Source organism: Vidua chalybeata, chromosome 31 (assembly GCF_026979565.1).
Source record: "Vidua chalybeata isolate OUT-0048 chromosome 31, bVidCha1 merged haplotype, whole genome shotgun sequence".
Classification (NCBI taxonomy): Eukaryota; Metazoa; Chordata; class Aves; order Passeriformes; family Viduidae; genus Vidua; species Vidua chalybeata.
This window is the reverse complement of record NC_071560.1, coordinates 73466-92500: the sequence shown is the minus strand read 5'-3', so window position 1 is coordinate 92500 and position 19035 is coordinate 73466. Positions and strand designations below refer to the sequence as shown.

General features: G+C 53.0%; 1 protein-coding gene across 1 annotated transcript in view; it reads right to left on the bottom strand.

The window, feature by feature from the left end:
* The window catches only part of LOC128801678 (serine/threonine-protein kinase PAK 3-like), a gene marked incomplete at its 5' end in the record, with an annotated part of 19295 nt that extends 498 nt beyond the window's left edge, over positions 1-18797 (bottom strand). The window contains 8 exons of the mRNA XM_053967722.1: positions 1-343; positions 794-931; positions 8831-9027; positions 9446-9545; positions 9939-10056; positions 11856-11904; positions 18200-18237; positions 18673-18797. The exon at positions 1-343 is cut by the window's left edge and continues 498 nt beyond it. Of these exons, the coding sequence (XP_053823697.1) occupies positions 254-343; positions 794-931; positions 8831-9027; positions 9446-9545; positions 9939-10056; positions 11856-11904; positions 18200-18237; positions 18673-18797 (855 nt within the window). The remainder of the gene's footprint in view (positions 344-793; positions 932-8830; positions 9028-9445; positions 9546-9938; positions 10057-11855; positions 11905-18199; positions 18238-18672) is intronic.
* Positions 18798-19035: the final 238 nt, after the last annotated feature.

Sequence of the window (19035 nt, the reverse complement as noted above, 5' to 3'; positions counted from 1 at the left end):
CTCTGGGCGAGGCTGGGCCCACTCTCCCCTCACATTGCTCCGGGCAGCTGAGTCACAGAGGGAGAAGGAAGGGACACCTCAAGGGAGTTGAGGTTTAAGGGAGTTTTTATTCAAAAAACTGCCCTACCAAACAGGCTGTCATAAGAACCATAACAGGCTGTCCTAACTACCATAACCAACTAGCACTGCTAACTACCATGACTAACTAGTTGTCCTAACTAACTACTGTAGCTAAAAGCTGTCCTCCAGTGCTTCATCTCCTCCGCTGCTCCCTCAGTTGCTTGGCTGCGGTGATCAGAGGGGTCAGGCTGGAGAGAGGCTTGGCTGATGATAAAAATGGGTGCTGCCCAAAGGATAAAAAAGAAAGAAATGAACCGTCACTTTCCAGAGTCCACTTCCTCTCAGGCTCTGTGGCAACAGGACAAAGGGAAATGGTCTGAAACTCAGGAGAGGGAAGCAGGCTCAGATGAGATCGAAGGCAGATTTTTTAACCAGGAGAGTGGGGAAGCACTGAGAGAAGGTGCCCAGAGATGTGGGAGGTGCCTCCTCCCTGGAAACATCCAAGCTCAGGTCAGGCAGGGCTCTGAGCCACCTGACCTGCTGGAAGATGGCCCTGCTCGTTGTGGGGCAACAGTTGCAGATGCCCTGGAAAGGACCTTGCCAAGCCAAAGCAGGCGAGGATTCTGCTTGCTTTGCGTGTGGAAAGCAGCGAGACTGGAGACTCTCGGAGGGGGCCCCACAAGAAAACCCCTCCCTGGCGCTGCTGCTTCCCCTGCAGCCGCTTGGCATTCACCTGCAGCAGCTCCTGGGCAGACCAGCGCCGCTCCTCGTCCGGCTCCAGGCTGCACTCAAGGAAGTCCCGCAGCAGAGCCGACAGGCGCCTGGGCTCCTGCAGCTGCGGGGTCCCGTCCTGCCGGATCAGAGCACGAGCCTGCAGGAAAAGCAAACTCAGCGCCCTGCCAGCTTCCTTCACACCCACAAGTGCTCACATCGAGCCCGGGTTCCCAGCCCCAGCTCCAGGGGCACTCTCCTTCCTGGCAGAGATGCTGCTCACGGCTCATTTTTCTGTGCCAACCAAAAAATCCAAACCCTGGTGCAGCCACAGCCATTGTAAAGAGCTGATGCATTCGCTTCACATTTTCAGGTCATCCTCACAGCCGGAAGAGCTGCAACAGCGTAAATCCCAAAGCAAATTGTTGCTGGACACTGCAGAATATTCGTCTGTGTTGAGGCTCGAGTCCTCTGGGAATTCCCTTCCTGTTGCATCCTAGACTGTGTAGCAGTCACTGCAGTTGCAGCAGCAGAAGAAGCTAGGAGAAGAGGCTACCGCTCGAGAGACTGAATCAACACCACTGCTTTCTTTTTATATTTTATTAAGCGGGGAGATGTTGCATCCTAGAGTTTGGGTTTAGATTAGGGTTTTAATTTATGTTAAAATAAGTCAAGTTCTGTAATCCCACAGAACCCCCGTGTTGTTTCCCCCCCGCAGTTTCTGGCCCCACGCTGCCTGCTGCCGGATCTTCTCCCTCTGCCACTCCTGTAACCACCTGCCCGTCCAGCCCCGGGAGACCCCGTGCCTGCCACTCCACACAATCCCACTTAGTCCGAGGCTCGGTGCCCACCCCTGCGGGGTTCCCTGGTTGGTCGCTGTTGCTGGCGTCACCGCCACAGCAACCACCCCTATTGGCTGGCAGGCCATGGATCCTCTCGCTCCGCCCCTCCATAAAATCCTATCCCGCCGGCACCCAGGCGCCATTTTCTCCCATGCGAGTGCCAGGAGCGGTTCCGTCTTTCCATCGAACCGCGCCATGTGTGATCAATAAACCGTTCCTGCCAAGCACGGAGTAAATGGACAAATTCCTTACCTCTTTGCCAGGTCCCTAGCACACGGTAACAGAGGCTGGCCAGCCCACGCGCCCGAGACACGGAGCCGTGTCCGGGAACCCACGGCAGCAAACCCCGGCAGCACGTGGAAGCTACGCCACAGCCGGGCTCCCAAGAGCTGCGTGCAGCCGGGGAGAGTGAAAACCCACGTCGCAATTGGCGCCCAAATGCGGGGCCGAGGCCAGCGCTCAGCTGATCGCGTGGACGGAGGTTCACCGCGGAGCTCCAGGAACAGCACCGGGAGCCACTGCCGCTGGCTTGGAGCCGTGCCGCCACCAAGGGGGGAGCGCCGTCGCCAAGCCAGAATGGGCAGCGGTCCGCGCCAGATCAGAGCTCCGTGCCGGACAGAAACCGAGAGCAGGGGCTCTCTAAAGTACGTCAGTGAAGTCTCCGTCGCCCACGGGGGACCAGACAGTGTGTCCTGCGTGGGACAGGAAGTGCAAACTTTCGCAGTCAAGAGGGCAGCAGAAAGGACACTTCTTGGGACTCCCGGACCCTGGTGGCAGCTTTTCTTTGCAGAGATTTCAGTCTGGTAAGTATTAGTCGTGGAAACGTGTCCAGCTAATACGGGGAGGGCTGGCCGTGTTCCCGAGGTTGGGACGTGCGGCACGCAGCACGAACGGCAGCCGCTGGAGTTGCCTGCGTTTTTTTGCTTTTTTTCCTTTTTACTGCCCCAGGGGTGAGGTGGGTTGGGTGGAAGAAGCATGGGGACCGTGCTATCTGCCCAACAAAAGGAATTTTATTCCCAAGTTAAGGAAATCCTTTTGGTGAAGGGCCCCTACCCAAAAAAATTAGTTAAGAAATTTGTCCGGTGGTTGTCGGGTGGGCAGGGGGGGGCACCCCATCGATCTGAGACGCAGGGCAGCTCCACAAACGTGGACCGTGCTCCTGGCTCCCCCAAGCCACCCCGGCATCCCCGCCTTAGCGAGATCGGTCGATTCACTGAGGTCACGACCCTAAACCCCTTTTCCAATCCCTTTTTTCCAGCTGAAAATCCCAGTTTCAGCGATACCCCGCGCAGTTCTGTTTCTTTGAACCCCTTTCTTTGTTCCTCTGAGGAGGCCGAGGCCACGTGGTCGATCTCTTTGTCTTCCCAAGATGGAGGGCGGCCACATGGCAGGGTCTCTCCTTCCCACAATCCCTTTCTTCCCTTTGTTCCCTATGACCCCACCCCCTCCTGCTTCTCGGTGGGCGTGGGCACCGCCCACTCAAGGCATCGGGTTGCCACCCCTCCCCCTGCCCCTCCTCGGGTAGGCGTAGGCGTTCCCTCCTCGCATGCTCTACCTGCCGCGTCAGCAGCCCCGCCCTCTCCCAGCCGGAGGGCTCAGTAGCCTCCTCCCCACCTTCCGAGGAGGAGGATTCTCCCCGCTCTGCCTGTCCTCTCCCTCGCGTTCTGCCCCCACGTCCTCCTGCTCCTCGGAGACCTAGGGTGGGGGGAGGGGGGGGACAGGGAGGAGGGGGGTGCGACGGAGCCCTGTCCATGAGATCGAGCAGTTGATCCACACTCCAGTCCCCTACACAAGGGGAGGGGAAAACCCTACGTGGACTCCCCTCTCCTACGATTCAGTCAAAGAGGTCTGCAAGACATTACAAAAATTTGGCAGAAAAAGTCCTTTTTTTAAAGGGAGTCTAAAAGCCACTTTAACATCTAAAACTGTAGTGCCGGCTGACCTTAAGCATCTATTCAACTGCCTGCTTCTCCCATCTGAATACGACCTGTGAGAGAGGAGGTGGAAAAGGCTAGCGGCAGACTTGCTTCCCGAAATTCACGAGGGGCCTTATGGCCTGGATTTTGCGGAAGAGCAAATCACCCTAGACCATCTTGTGGGCGGGGGAGAATGGAGTGAGGGGCGACTGCAAGCTTGGGGAATTCCCACAGCTGTGTTGGACATGTCCAGGGGTGCAGCAGAGCGTGCGTTCCTGGGCATACCCGCCAGGGATCCGGGGATACCCTACACGGCAGTCAAGCAAGCCGGGGAGCCTATGTTAGATTTTGTAGATCGGGTCCGGGCAGCTGTGGAGAGATGCATAGAGGTACCTGAACGCCGAGAAGGAATGATCCTAGAAGTGGTGCACATGAATGCCAACGCCATGTGCAAAAGAGTCATCATGTCAATGCTGGCTTCACCACCGCCAACCTTCAGCCAGATCATCGAGGAATGCACGCTGAAGGCGCACCTGATGGATGAGGAGGAGGTCCCAAAGAAAAAAGACAAGCAAGTTGCCTCGGCTGCTGCTCCTTCAAGGAACCCAGCACTGAAGCGATTTCCATCCACACGCTGGTGTTACCATTGCCATCAGGAGGGACACTTCCAAGCTCAATGCCCACTTCTAGGGACTGTGCCACCCAGGGCTGCGGGAGGGGGGTGAGGGGATGGGAACCCCACGGTCCAAAAAACTGACCCATGAACACGCACTTGCCGCGCGTTCAGACAAAAATGAGGCAAGTCGCGGTGCTGCAAGAGGAGCCGCAATGCACCATCTAGTACCATCAGTAAGCGGCTGCCTCTCAACTAGTGACAACCGGGAGCCTTATCGACTCCGACTCACTAACTCTGTTCATTTCCGTTCCCAGGACTGGCAGTTTTTCATAGCAGATGCAGAGCTTCTATCGCACATCTGCTGCTGTGAGACCAGGAGAAAGGAAGATCTCTTAAACTGCAGGTACCTCGTTGTTGGGGACACAAAGAGCACTCCACTGGAGATAGAAGTCCCTCCAGTAATCTCCACCCTCAATCCGAGGCTCTTCTATCTCGCGGCACGCTGTGGCCACCCCCCCCTCTTCCTGCCTAGAGGTCAGGCAATTGCACAGGCAATTCCCATTCCTCGTGCTCTGTGCAATGACCTGGAACTCTCAGTGTTTTATGCTGGGAAGTTGGGAGAGGAAAAACCCCTCGTATGGTGCAAACTCAAATGCGAGGGGCGATCTGTACATCTACAGGGGATGTTGGACACAGGGGCAGACGTGACGGTCATCCCACTACACAAGTGGCCGTCACACTGGGAGCTGCAAAGCGTGGCCACACCAGTCTTAGGACTAGGCGGGCCACAGCCGGCAAGACAATCTAAAATCATTGTCCAAATTAAGGGTCTGAATGGGCTGCTGGCCTCAGTGCGTCCATTCGTGATCGACTGCAAATTTACATTATGGGGGAGAGATGCCATGTCGCAGTGGGGAGCCAAATTAGAATTTCCGGTCCCCCAACATTTTTTGGTGCGGCCACTGAAGAGCGCCCCACACAGAAAGTAACATGGCTCACAGATAAGCCCATCTGGGTGGAGCAGTGGCTGCTGAGTAAGCAGAAGCTGCAGGCGCTCACAAAATTGGTTAACGAGGAGTTAGAAAAAGGGCACCTTGTAGTAACAAACAGTCCCTGGAACTCTCCTGTGTTTGTAATAAAAAAAATGGGGAGAGACAAGTGGCGACTCCTCCACGATTTGAGAAAAATTAATGAGGCAGTGCAAGATATGGGCTCCCTCCAACCGGGTATGCCATCTCCATCTATGCTACCCCAGAATTACAATTTGGCTGTAATTGACATTAAAGATTGTTTCTTCCAAATCCCACTCCATCCGGATGATGCTTCCCGTTTTGCATTCTCTGTGCCTTCCATCAACAGAGAAGCCCCAATGAAGCGCTACCACTGGACAGTACTACCACAGGGTTTCAAATGTTCCCCTACTATATGCCAGTGGTATGTCGCTAGGGTTCTATCCCCAATGTGTGCCAAGTGGACATCCTGTATTTTCTATCATTACATGGATGATGTGCTGATTTGTGCCCTTGACAGCAAGATCCTGCAAGTAGCACTGGAGGACACTGTTAGGGCCTTGTCGGTGGCCAGATTTGAGTTACAGAAAGAGAAGGTACAGTTGCTGCCACCCTGGAAGTATCTGGGCCTGGAAATTAACAACCGGATGATCAGGCCCCAACTGATACAGATAAACGATAACCCCAAGACGCTGAATGATCTCCAGCGCCTGTGCGGGTCATTAAATTGGATCAGGCCATGGCTGGGACTCACTACGGGGGAACTATCCCCCCTCTTCGATTTGTTAGCAGAAAGGGAGGGGGATGAGAGTTTAGGTTCCCCGAGAGTCCTGACCCGAGAGGCCAGAGCAGCGCTCGAGAAGGTCCAGAAAGCCATCGCGAGCAGGCAGGCCCACTGTTGCCAACCAGGGCTGCCTTTCCGATTCATCGTCTTGGGTGAGTTGACCCATTTGTATGGTGTGATATTTCAGTGGGACAAGGGTCAGCGGGACCCCCTCTTAATAATAGAGTGGGTGTTCCTTGGCCACAGGCAGTCCAAGAGTATCACCAGGCCACAGGAGCTGATGGCGCAGCTCATAATACGGGCCAGGGCTCGTCTGCAAGTACTAGCTGGCTGTGACTTTACATGTATCCATCTCCCCATCAAAACATCCACGGGGAAGATGACCAAGGAGGCTTTTGAACACCTGCTAAGGCAGAATGAGAATTTACAGTTCGCTCTAGACAGCTTCTCAGGCCAAATTAAAATTGGACATCCTGGCCATTATTTGTTCAATACTGAATTCAAATTGTTACCCAAAGAATTACAGAGCAAAAAACCCCTCCGAGCACTAACAGTATTCACGGACGGGTCAGGAAAGTCCCACAAGTCAGTGGTGACTTGGAGGGGCCCAGAGACTCAGGTGTGGGAATCAGATATTAAGGTAGTAGAAGGTTCCCCACAAGTGGCTGAGTTGGATGCTGTAGTGAGAGCTTTTGAGAGGTTTGAACAGCCGTTTAATTTGGTAACAGATTCGGCATATGTAGCTGGAGCAGTGTCTAGAGCTGAACATGCAGTTGTAAAGGAGGTGCCAAATCAGGTCATCTTTGGGTTGCTCTCAAAATTAGTACACCTAGTTTCTAACCGTGAGCATCCCTTTTATGTAGTACATGTGAGATCACACACGGATCTCCCACACTTTATTGCCGAGGGAAACTGCAGAGCAGACGCCTTGGCAGCCCCTGTGCAAGTAGGAGGCCAGCCGAGCATAGTCGAGCAGGCCAGGCTGAGCCATCAGCAGTTCCATCAGAATGCTCCAGGGCTGGTACGCCAGTTCAATCTGCGGCGTGACCAAGCCAGAGAAATTGTGGCCTCATGCCCCAACTGTCAGGAGGCAGCTTTACCAACACTAGGAGGAGGTGTAAACCCCAGAGGTCTCCGCAGTTGTGAGGTGTGGCAAATGGATGTCACCAAGGTCCCTGAGTTTGGTAAGCTCAAGAATGTCCATGTAACTGTGGACACCTTCTCGGGGGCAGTTTTTGCTTCAGCACACATAGGGGAAAGGGCCACAGACGTCAGGAAACATCTTGTCCAGGCCTTTGCCACCTTAGGGGTCCCAGCCACAATTAAAACAGAAATGGTCCAGCCTATACTTCCAGAGTGTTCCACAGCTTCCTGCAAGATTGGGGGGTTCAACATAAAACTGGGATCCCCCACTCCCCCACCAGCCAGGCCATAATAGAGAGAACCCACCAGACTCTAAAGCAAGTCCTCAAAAAACAGCGAAAGGATGTGCGAGTGCTGTCACCGCACGAGAGGCTCTGCAAGGCATTGTTTACCATCAATTTCCTGAACTGTTCTTTTGACAGACCGGAACCGCCAGCCCTGAGGCACTTCAAACAACATCAGGAGCTCCAGCCAGAGGAGCGACCTCCAGTGTTAGTGAGGGATCCGGACTCTAAAGAAATCCAGGGTCCATTTCCACTTTTGACTTGGGGACGGGGATACGCCTGTGTGTCCACGCCTTCAGGAGTCAAGTGGATCCCTAGGAGGCATGTTAAACCATACACAGCAGAGCAGTCAGTGAGTCAGAGTGATACGGTGCCAGTGGATGCAACCTGTGATCCCACCAACCTAGGGGTTGCATCCAATTGCAGACGCTGCAAGGAAGGAAAAGATTCTACCTCTCCCTAACCAATACTTCCCTCACAACTACCTCAGCCCAATTATACCCCCAGTTCCTGTGTTTGTAATAAAGTTGTTTCCCTAGTTTCCCTATCCCCAAACACCCAGAGAAGAACCAGCCCCAGTACCATCTCCAGGCCCTCTCCACCTGTGTAGCAGTCACTGCAGTTGCAGCAGCAGAAGAAGCTAGGAGAAGAGGCTACCGCTCGAGAGACTGAATCAACACCACTGCTTTCTTTTTATATTTTATTAAGCGGGGAGATGTTGCATCCTAGAGTTTGGGTTTAGATTAGGGTTTTAATTTATGTTAAAATAAGTCAAGTTCTGTAATCCCACAGAACCCCCGTGTTGTTTCCCCCCCGCAGTTTCTGGCCCCACGCTGCCTGCTGCCGGATCTTCTCCCTCTGCCGCTCCTGTAACCACCTGCCCGTCCGGCCCCGGGAGACCCCGTGCCTGCCACTCCACACAATCCCACTTAGTCCGAGGCTCGGTGCCCACCCCTGCGGGGTTCCCTGGTTGGTCGCTGTTGCTGGCATCACCGCCACAGCAACCACCCCTATTGGCTGGCAGGCCATGGATCCTCTCGCTCCGCCCCTCCATAAAATCCTATCCCGCCGGCACCCAGGCGCCATTTTCTCCCATGCGAGTGCCAGGAGCGGTTCCGTCTTTCCATCGAACCGCGCCATGTGTGATCAATAAACCGTTCCTGCCAAGCACGGAGTAAATGGACAAATTCCTTACCTCTTTGCCAGGTCCCTAGCACACGGTAACAGAGGCTGGCCAGCCCAAGCGCCCGAGACACGGAGCCGTGTCCGGGAACCCGCGGCAGCAAACCCCGGCAGCACGTGGAAGCTACGCCACAGCCGGGCTCCCAAGAGCCGCGTGCAGCCGGGGAGAGCGAAAACCCACGCCACACCTTCCCCTGTGCAGAATCCTCCAGCTGCTGCTCCCAGTGCAGGGTCACCCTGTGCTCACAGGCCTCTGCAACCACTGCAGAATTTGCCTCTTACCATGGCCCTCGTTTCCTTGAAGTAAGGAGGTTCTCCTTCCACCATCTCGATGGTCACAATGCCAAAGGACCAGATGTCCACCTTGGGGCCATAAGGAGAACTGGTGACAACTTCTGGGGCCATCCAGTGAGCAGTGCCCACCATGGAGCTGCGCTGGTCCTGCTCAGGGCTGAGCTGAGCGCAGAGGCCAAAATCAGCTGAGGACAGAAACAAACACTGTCAAAGGCAGCTGGAATGAGGAAACCAAGCACAAAGATTCCCCACTCTCAGTCTGAGAATGCAGTAGTAAAGTCAGCTGGAAAAATCCTCAGCGCTGTAGCCAAGGAAAGATGGAACTGGACCCTTAAAGAAACCCTCAGCTTTCGTGCAGTGGCTTTTACTGATTCCCTTGAAGCTTTAGATTCCAACTCCTGCCCCTCTGGAAGGGCCATTCCCAGAGCAAAGGCACTCCTGACAGCTTGCTCCTCTCCTGAGCTCTCTGCAGGGGCAACCGCTCTCAGCTGGCAGCAGGGGCCGGGCAGTGCCCCCAGCAGCCCTTGTGGGGCTCTGGCTGTCACTGTGAAGCAGCCCCACAGCCGCAGCCCAGGAGCGCCGTGCCTGGCCAGGAACACCCACCCAGCTTGACAGAGCCGTCCATTCCCAGAAGGATGTTGGAGCTCTTCAGATCTCTGTGGATCACCCGGTTCGCATGGAGGAAATCCAGGCCCTGCAGACACTGAGAGAGAGCAAGAAACACGAGGGTAAAAACCAATGGCCGGAATATATCACACAAGAAAGGACAGTTTCGAATTCTGCCAGCAGCAACTTTGCTGTGACAGGCCAGGAGTGCAGTGCAGACAAGCTCCAGGCAAACGGCTCAAGGCAAAGCTGAGAACAGCACATCAAATCCAAAACAGACAGAGAGGACCACAACAGCAGGAAAGAGAACAAGAACAGAGGAGAAGTGCAGTGCTGCTGGCAGGCCGTTCACTGCAGGGGCTCTTTCTTCTCCAGCTCATAGAAACAACAGAGAAACAAAGCCCTGAGCATGGAGCCACTCCTGTTCTCACGCCCTGTTGGGAAGGACCATCGTGTCCAAGGCACGGCAGTCACAAGCAGGATCCCTCACCTCCCGACTGACAGCTGCCATCTCTCCTTCAGCCTTGCGTGTCTGTCTGACAACGTCCTGCAAAGTTCCTCCATCCATGTATTCCATCACCAGCCAGAGATCTCTGTCAACAAGGAAGCTGGAAGAGGAAAACAATGGCATGGAGACCGATGTGCAGTGCTCAATTCCCCCATGGAAAAGCCTGGAGTGGAGTTTTGTTTCCAGGTCACTTGTCAGTGAGGACAGGATCAGATGGAGAGACATTCCTACCAGGCTGCACAGCCCTTGGAATCTGCACAGTCTAAAGGAGGAGACATCTGTGAGAAAGGAGAGGCCTTAGATGGCAAGCAGGTGAAAAATGCAGTTTAGCAACAGCCCAGATCAATGTGGAACCACAACACTGGCCCCCCAGCTGGTTCAGCTTCTGAACTCATCAGTTCCACCGTTCCCTCCAGAACAAGGCAACACAACTCCCAGGCTTATCCAGGGGAGGAGGCCGTGCAGCACTTGGGACAAAAGGGGTCAGAAAACCTTTCAGAAAGTCCCTTCAGAAACAGGCAAGGCCAGTGACAAATGGGCAAATGAGGCATTTCTGGAAACAAGAACCTGGTCTTCCTGGCATCTGCAGCAATGGAAAAGGGCTGGGAAGAAGAAGGGAAATAATTTCTGCTGCGGTTTATCAGCACTTGTTGTAAGACACAGAAAACAGGGTCAACTTGAAAGAAAAACCAAACCAAAGCAACGAAAGCACATGGAGGGAGTGAACTGCCAGGCTGTTGTTTTGGGAAGATATGGCAGGGTCAGGCATTTTCAAATCAGGCTGCAGAGTACGGATGCCAGGAAAGGTTAAGGCAGGGCCTGGGCACGGGATAAGGCCTGAAGCACTCAGCTGTCCAAAGAGTTGACAATGTTGGGGTTCTTCTTGTCCTTCAGGAGCAGGAGCTCATTCACAGCTCGTCCCCTGTTCTGCCCTCTGAGACTCATTTTCTTTATGGCCACCTGAAGGGACATTGCAGACCTTTAACTGGAGGAGTCTGTGGCAGGAGGCCGCAGCCAACACGGAGCGAGTCTTTTTGGAGCGACGGAGCTGGGCTGTGCCAAACTGCCTTGGGATGGGACACCAGAGCTCAGCAAGCGCCATTCCCACAGCCCATTGCTCTGCTCGCTGGGGCTGCTGACAGGACACATGGCCTGAGACATTTGGCCTTGCAAGCTCTGCACAAATGGCCCCACAGCTGTCAGCCTCCAAGCTCTAACAACATTCTCTGCACCTACAGTCTTCTCAAATGGCCTCAACACTCTCATTATTATTCAAACACATTTTGCAAGCAGGAGGTAATTCTGGTTCTGTGAAAACAGAGCAGAACAGCCAGGAACCCTTCAGCAGTTCTATGGGATTTGGTCATGATTTCAGATGCAACTGCTCTGGTTGGGATTGCACAGCAAAGCAAACACGCACATCCATTGCTCAGGTGATCCCTGTCACAGGCTGTCACTGACCCCAGAGCCAGACACAACTGCAGGGTTTAGGAGAGAGCTTTGCTCTGGACATCCATCTTCTCATTTCTCTCCCTCTCTCTCTGTGAACAGCTGAAGTGGAACTAAAACCCCAAATTGAGCCCAAGCAGGATGTCTCTCTAAACAGGGAAGATAAATTGGGCCTCAGTCTCCAGCACTGATGCATTCACACTTTTAGATATGAAGACCAAGCCAGCGTGTCCTGCTCTGACAGACACCGCTGCCCTCCTTGCATTCCTTTGGGCACTTCAGAAGGACCAAGTCTGTCCCAGCTGTGCTCTGCAGCCTGACACTGCTCTGCCTTCAGAGGAGCAGCCTGTGCAGGAAAGCTCTGCTGGCCCCCAAAGCTGCAGCCACAGCTCCCAGCAGAGGGGAAAGCCCTGGAGAGCTGCCAGACGTGCTGGGCGCGTTGACACAGACCTCTCCTCCTGTGGCCCTGTCGAGTCCTTTAGAAACGGTTCCGAAAGCCCTGGAGACAAAACAGCAGAGAAGAAAGAGGCAGCGCTTTAGGCCCTGGCAGTGAAAGCCAGCCCAGACAGGAGATCTCTGCTGCCTGTAGCGTTCACAAACACCTGGGTGCATCAACCCTTCCAACAACAGCGCAGCAGCCACCAGCCCTCTGCCATGCAAGGTGTGCAAGAGAAAACTGAGACCCAACATGAAGGAATTGGGCTGGAGCAAATCCCAAATGTCCACGCTGAACTGCTTTAGTTCAAAGCCCAGGGTGAGCACTGGGTGTCTAAAGAACTGGGAAAGAATGCATTTCATCCTTTTCCATTTCCTGCCTAAGACCTGCAGGATCCACAAGGGCTCTGCCATCAGGCAGGTGATGCATTTTCCCCCAGAGTGCATCAGCTCTGTGTCTGTTACTGAATGTATGGGCTCTACTGCCTGTGCTAGAACAGAGCACTTATTAGTTCATCTCTGGTTTCTGTTTCTAAACCATTAGGTTGATAATCCTGACCGGAGGATATTTTTTTAAGCAAAATATTTGAAAGAAATCTCCTTGAGAACTGGTTTCTGACAGTCACCAGATGGTGAGTGCTCTTTTAGGCAACCCAATACCAGGGACAGAAGATCTTCCAGGTCCTGCTCCTTGCTGCAGGCAGGACACTGCCAGCCTCAGGGCCTTTGATGGTGCCTTCTGAGCACAGTTATCAATTCTGATCAGGACTGGGAGACAGCAGGATGGTACCCCAGTGTCTGGAGGTGCTTGGAGCTCTCCTGACTTCTCACTTGGTCCTGCACCAGCACAACACCTGGACCTGCTTGTGCAGAAGTAACCACGTGGAAGACGCTCCCTCCCAGAGTGAGACCCCGCCTTGCAGCAGAGCCAGAATGCAGCCCCCCTCCCTGGGGCCATCAGCCCCTTGGTCTCAGCTGGGGAAGGACAATCAATGGCCCTGGGACATTCAGCTGCAGAGCAACACTGGGTGCAGCTGATGCCGAGACACACACACAGCAGCCTGCTCTGGCACACAGGAACAGAGCAGACGTACTCAGCTGCATCAGGCACCACTCCCATCTCCCCTCTGGCTGCAGGGCTGTGCTGCTGGCAGAATGTTCAGCCCAGGATCCCACAGCCGAGGGAGGTTCAGTGTCCTCTTCCCAAGCACAGGGAGGTTCTCCATCCTCTTCCCAAAACGCTGCAGGTTCACCATCATCTTTCCAAGCCACGGGACATTCACTGTCCACTTCCCATGCTGGGAGAAGTTCACCCTCCTCTTCCCAAGCCACAGGATGTGCTCTGTCTTCATCCCACACTGGGAGATGTCCGTCGTCCTCATCCCACACCATGGGAGCGTGGCCATCCTTGTCCCACACCAGGGGACATCCACCGTCCTCATCCCACGCCAGGAGATGTCCACTGTCCTTGTCCCCCACCGCGGGAGCCTCGCCGTTGTATTCCCACACCGCGGGATGTTTGCCCTCATCTCCCAGAACAGCGGGAAGTTCACCCTCATCTCCCGGCACTGAGGGAAGTTCACCATCGTCCCCCAGAACAGCGGGAAGCTCACTGCTCTCTTCCTCCTCTTTGGCCTCCTCTTTGGAAGCAGAGGGAGCCAGAGGAGGTGCTGGTGCTGCTTTTGTGCCCTGTGGACAGACGGCAGCGTGAGGGACGGGAACTTCTGTCTCAGTTATCACCTTCTTTATCCTCAGCTGCACATCCAGCTGCACTAAGCAGAAATTGGGTTTGGAGCTGTTCAAACCAACAATGGGCTAAAGTCGACATTGCCACTTATTGTAGGGAATTAGATATTCCACCATGGCTAAAGCCAGCAAGCAATCCTCTGCCTGCAAAACCAGACCCGCAGCTCTTCAAAAGCTCTTCAGCAGAAAAGGAAAAAACTGCCAGGGATCCTTTTGCTGCTGCAAGCACACTGACAGGAATCACAGAATCACACAGAATCACAGAATAATGAGGTTGGAAGAGACCTCTAAGATCATCAAGTCCAACCTATGCCCTAACACCTCAACTAGACTATAGCAGCAAGTGCCATGTCCAGTCTTTTTTTAAACACATCCAGAGATGGTGATTCTACCACCTCCCTGGGAAGACAATTCCAGTGCTTTATTCTTCTTTCAGTGAAAATTTTTTTCCTAATATCTAACCTGTACCTTCCCTGACGTAGCTTGAGACTGTGTCCCCTTGTTCTGTCAGTTGCTGCTCGGTGGAAGAGACCGACCCCACCTGTTTACAACCTCCCTTCAGGAAGTTGTAGAGAGCAATAAGGTCACCTCTAAGCCTCCTCTTCTCCAGGCTAAACAACCCCAGCTCCTTCAAACGTTACTCATAGGGCTTGTGTTCCAAGCCCCTCACCAGCCTCGTTGCCCTCCTCTGGACACGCTCAAGCATCTCAATATCCTTCCTAAACTGAGGGCCCAGAACTGGACACAGCACTCAAGATGTGGTCTCACCAGCACCGAGTACAGGGGGAGAATGACCTCCCTGCTCCTGCTGGTCACACAATTCCTAATGCAGGCCAGGATGCCATTGGCCTTCTTGGTTACCAAGGCACACTGCTGGCTCATGTTCAGCCAGCTGTCAACCAGCACCCCCAGGTCCCTTTCCGCCTGAAAGGGACCAGCCTGTGTCCAGCCACACAGTCCCCAGCCTGTAACGCTGTAGGGGATTTTTGTGGCCAAAATGCAGAACTCGGCACTTAGACTTATTAAACTTCATACTGTTAGACTCTGCCCATCCATCCAACTGATCTAAGTCTCTCTGCAGAGCCCTCCTCCCTTCCCATAGATCAACACAAGCTCCCAGCTTAGTGTCATCTGCAAATTTACTAATGAAGGACTCGATGCCCTCATCCATGTCATCTATAAAAATATTAAATAGAACTGGTCCCAGCACAGAGCCCTGAGGGACACCACTGGTGACTGGCCGCCAGCTGGATGCAGCACCATTCACCACCACTCTCTGGGCCCGGCCATCCAGCCAGTTCCTAACCCAGCGAAGAGTGCTCCTGTCCAAGCCATGGGCTGCCAGCTTTTCCAGGAGTATGCTGTGGGAGACAGTATCAAAGGCCTTGCTGAAGTCTAAATAGACAACATCCACAGCCTTTCCTGCATCTACCAGACGAGTTACCTGGTCATAGAAGGAGACCAGGTTGGTCAGACATGACCTACCCTTTGTAAACCCATGCTGACTGGGTCTGATACCCCGGCCATCTTGTAAGTGCTGTGTGATAGCACTCAGTATGAACTGCTCTATTATCTTACCTGGTACTGAGGTCAGGCTAACTGGCCTGTAATTACCAGGATCCTTCTTCCTACCTTTTTTGTAAACGGGTGTCACATTGGCCAGTTTCCAATCATCTGGAACCTCACCAGTGAGCCAGGACTCCTGATAAATGATGGAGAGCGGCTTCGCAAGCTCATCTGCCAGCTCCCTCATCACCCTAGGGTGGATCCCATCTGGTTCCATTGATTTATAAATATCCAAGTGTCCCAACAGTTCTCTGACTGCCTCCTCTTGGAAAACAAGAGGACCATTCTGATCCCTGGCACCACCTACCAACCCCTGAGGACAGTTGTCTTGAGGACAAGCTGTCTTACCACTAAAGACTGAGGCGAAGAAAGCATTAAGCATTTCCGCCTTTTCCTCATCTTTAGTTACTAGCTTGCCTGCTCCATCCAATAAGGAACCGAGGTTGGTTATACCCTTCCTTTTACCATTAATATATTTGTAAAAACTTTTTTTATTATTTTTAACAGAAGTTGCCAAGTTAAGTTCAAAGTGAGCTTTGGCCTCCCTAATTTTTTTTCTACATGCCCTAGCAGCTCCCTTAAATACTTCCTGAGAAATCAGTCCCTCCTTAAAAAGATGATACATCTTTTTTTTTATTTCTAAGTTCCTTCAAAACCTCATTGCTCATCCAGACTGGACGTTTGCCTCGTCTACTCATCTTTTGGCACACAGGGACAGTCTGTTCTTGTGCCCTCAAGATCTCTGCTTTGAAGCACACCCATCTCTCCTGGACTCCTTTGTTTTTAAGGGCTGTTTCCCAAGGAATTCTCTGAATAAGTCTCTTAAATAGGCCAAAGTCTGCCCTCCGGAAGTCCAGTGTAGAGATCTTATTGATATTCCTCCTTATTTCACCAATTATCGAGAATTCTATAATTTCATGATCACTGTGCCCCAAGCGGCCTCCAACCTCCACATCACCTACCAGTCCATCTCTATTTGCGAACAGTAGGTCTAACATAATCCCTCCCCTGGTGGGTTTGCCCACCAGTTGTGACAAAAAGTTACGCTCCACACATTCTAAAAACTTTCTAGATTGCTGTTTTTCTGCTGTATTAAGTTCCCAGCAGATGTCTGGTAGGTTGAAGTCACCTACAAGAACAAGGGCTGATGATCCTGAAACATTGTTCAGTTGTTTATAGAATAAGTTGTCCACCTCTTCATCCTGGTTGGGTGGACGATAGCAGACTCCCAGGGGAATGTCAGCCTTGGTGGCCTTCCCCTTAATTTTTACCCATAGGGACTCAACTTCATCATCATTAGTCTCAGTACCTGTGACATCCAAAACCCCCCCTAATATAAAGGGCCACCCCTCCACCTCTTCTCCCTTTTCTGTCTCTTCTGAAGAGCTTGTAGCCATCCAGTGCAGTGCTCCAACTATGTGAGTCATCCCACCACGTTTCTGTGATGGCAACTGCATCATAGCTCTGCTGTTGGACCATGGCCTCCAGCTCTTCTTGTTTGTTACCCATGCTGCGTGCATTGGTGTACATGCATCTCAGCTGGGCTGCTGATTTCTCCCCTAACACAGTCTTACCACCCTTGGGCCTGCTTCCAGACAGCCCAGCTGCATCCCCTTCCCCCTTCAAACCTAGTTTAAAGCCCTCTCAATAAGGTCTGCCAGTTCATGAGCTAAAAACCTCCTGCCCTTAACAGAGAGATGTATCCCATCTGATTCCAGTAGAGCAGGTGCCATAAAGGTTGCTCCATGATCAAAGAATCCAAAATTTTGCCGATAGCACCAACCCTTGAGCCATTTGTTAATGAAATGAGTTTTCCTATTCCTTTCATTATTTTTCTCTGCCACCAATGGGACTGAGCAGAACACTACCTGTAACCCTGTCCTATCAACCACTTGACCCAGTGCCCTAAACTCCCTTTTAATCACCTTGACACTCCTCTTTTCAATCTCATCACTGCCAGCCTGGAGTATCAGCAGTGGGTAATAATCAGAGGACCGAATCAGCCTAGGAAGTCTCTCAGTGATGTTTCGTACCTGGGCCCCAGAGAGGCAGCAGACCTCCCTGTGGGATGGGTCAGGTCGACATACGGGGCCCTCTGTCCCCCTCAGAAGGGAATCACCCACTACAATTACCCTTCTTTTTTTCTTGACATTAGAGGTGGTAATCGATTTTTTAGACGAGTCATAATTGGGAGGCTCACTGGGTAGATAATTTTCTTCTAAGTCATCCGTCTGGCTGTCTAGATCTAGGGCCTCATACCTATTCTGAAGTGGCAACTGGCTAGGGGATGGGGGGCAGGAGGGATTTTTGTTATTACCACCCCGAGCAGGGACCCATTTCCACTCCCCTTCATCTACCAGGTGCCCCTCTATTGCCTGAGAATGAGAGACATATGAGCCTTCTGACTCCTGGTGGGCCTCCCTTAAAGATGTAAGGGCTGAACTCCACCAGTCTATTTCCCTTTCACTATCCCTGATACTCCTTAATCTTTCAACTTCCTCCCTAAGCTCGGCCACTAGCGAGAGGAGGTCATTCACTTGTTCACACGGTAAGCAGCCCTCCTTCACAACACCCCCTGAAGCCACTGATAAGCTCAAACACTTCAGGCAGGAATGGGTCTGTACAGACACATCCTTTTTGGAGGGCTTTACTTGGTCACATACACCTGTACCAACCACAGATTTTGACCGGGTTAGAACCATTGCTTAGGAGAAAGCCCAAGATCAATCAACCAATAAAAAAAATACTTCACCAAACTAGCAAGAACCTGCAACCCTGCCTGCTTGCCCTGCCTGCACGAACTGCTGCGCAAACTGCTGTGACCAAACTGCTGTGACCAAACTGCTGTGACGCTGTTTGCCTGCTCCTGTTCGCCGCGCTCCCCAGAGGTCTCTTATAATGAGTCACTCTGGAACAAAGGAAGCTCCACCTCCTGTTCCTCAGTGGCTCACTTTCCTTCTGCCTCCCAGGCTGGCACTCGGCTGCCACATGCCGAGCTCACAACTTGCTGCACAATTCCAAACACCAAAGGTTCCTTCCTCACTCACCGAAGGAGGAGCTGCTCGGGATCCACACATGAGGTGCCCTGCAAGGGAAGAGGGAACATGAACCAGATGCTGTCAGGAAAAAAACTGCCTGTGGTGGGAAATGCCACGGAGCAAGGCAACCCCGAGAGAGCATTTTGCTTTCACAGCGTCCCTGCAGGAGCCACAGTCCCTTCACACAGCAAGAGAACAGGTCAGTTCTTGGCTGCACCAGCAAACGGAGGGAGTTCCAGGCTCTGCTGCCACAGACTCCCCGCTTGAGGGAACAGAACCCCCCAGGGCTCATTGCAAATGCTGTGCACGCCCCGCTGGCTGCAGACACCCCCTTTTTCAGCTGCAGCTGCTGGCAGGAGCTCTCCCAAACCAATGGTGTCTTCATGGCAATTTGGTTTACAAAGCCAACTCGGGTCCAGAGGAAGAACAGAAAGCACACAGCAAGCCCAAAGCCACAGCACCGAGGGGAAACCTCGACTTACGTGCCAAGTGGGTTAAAAAATACCCCAAATACGCCACAGAGTACAGCGTGCAAACTGCAGCAACCACGTGCTGGATCATTTTGGCTGCGCTGCACACGTCTGCTGACTGTAGCCCTGCAAGCACAGAAGGAGACCCGTCAGAGGTGGGCTGGCTGCTGAGAATGCCTCAGGCAGGAGGATCCTCCGGCAAGGAGCAGTGCCCACAGCCACTCTGGACACTGAGGCCTCCGTGTCCCACAGCAACGGGAACACCACGGGGTCGTGGCAGTGTTCCTGTGACATCACAGCAGCAGCTCACGCGGAAACCGCCTGGAAGGTTCTCCTGTGTCACAAAGGAGCACAAAGAACCCTCCCAGGCACAGC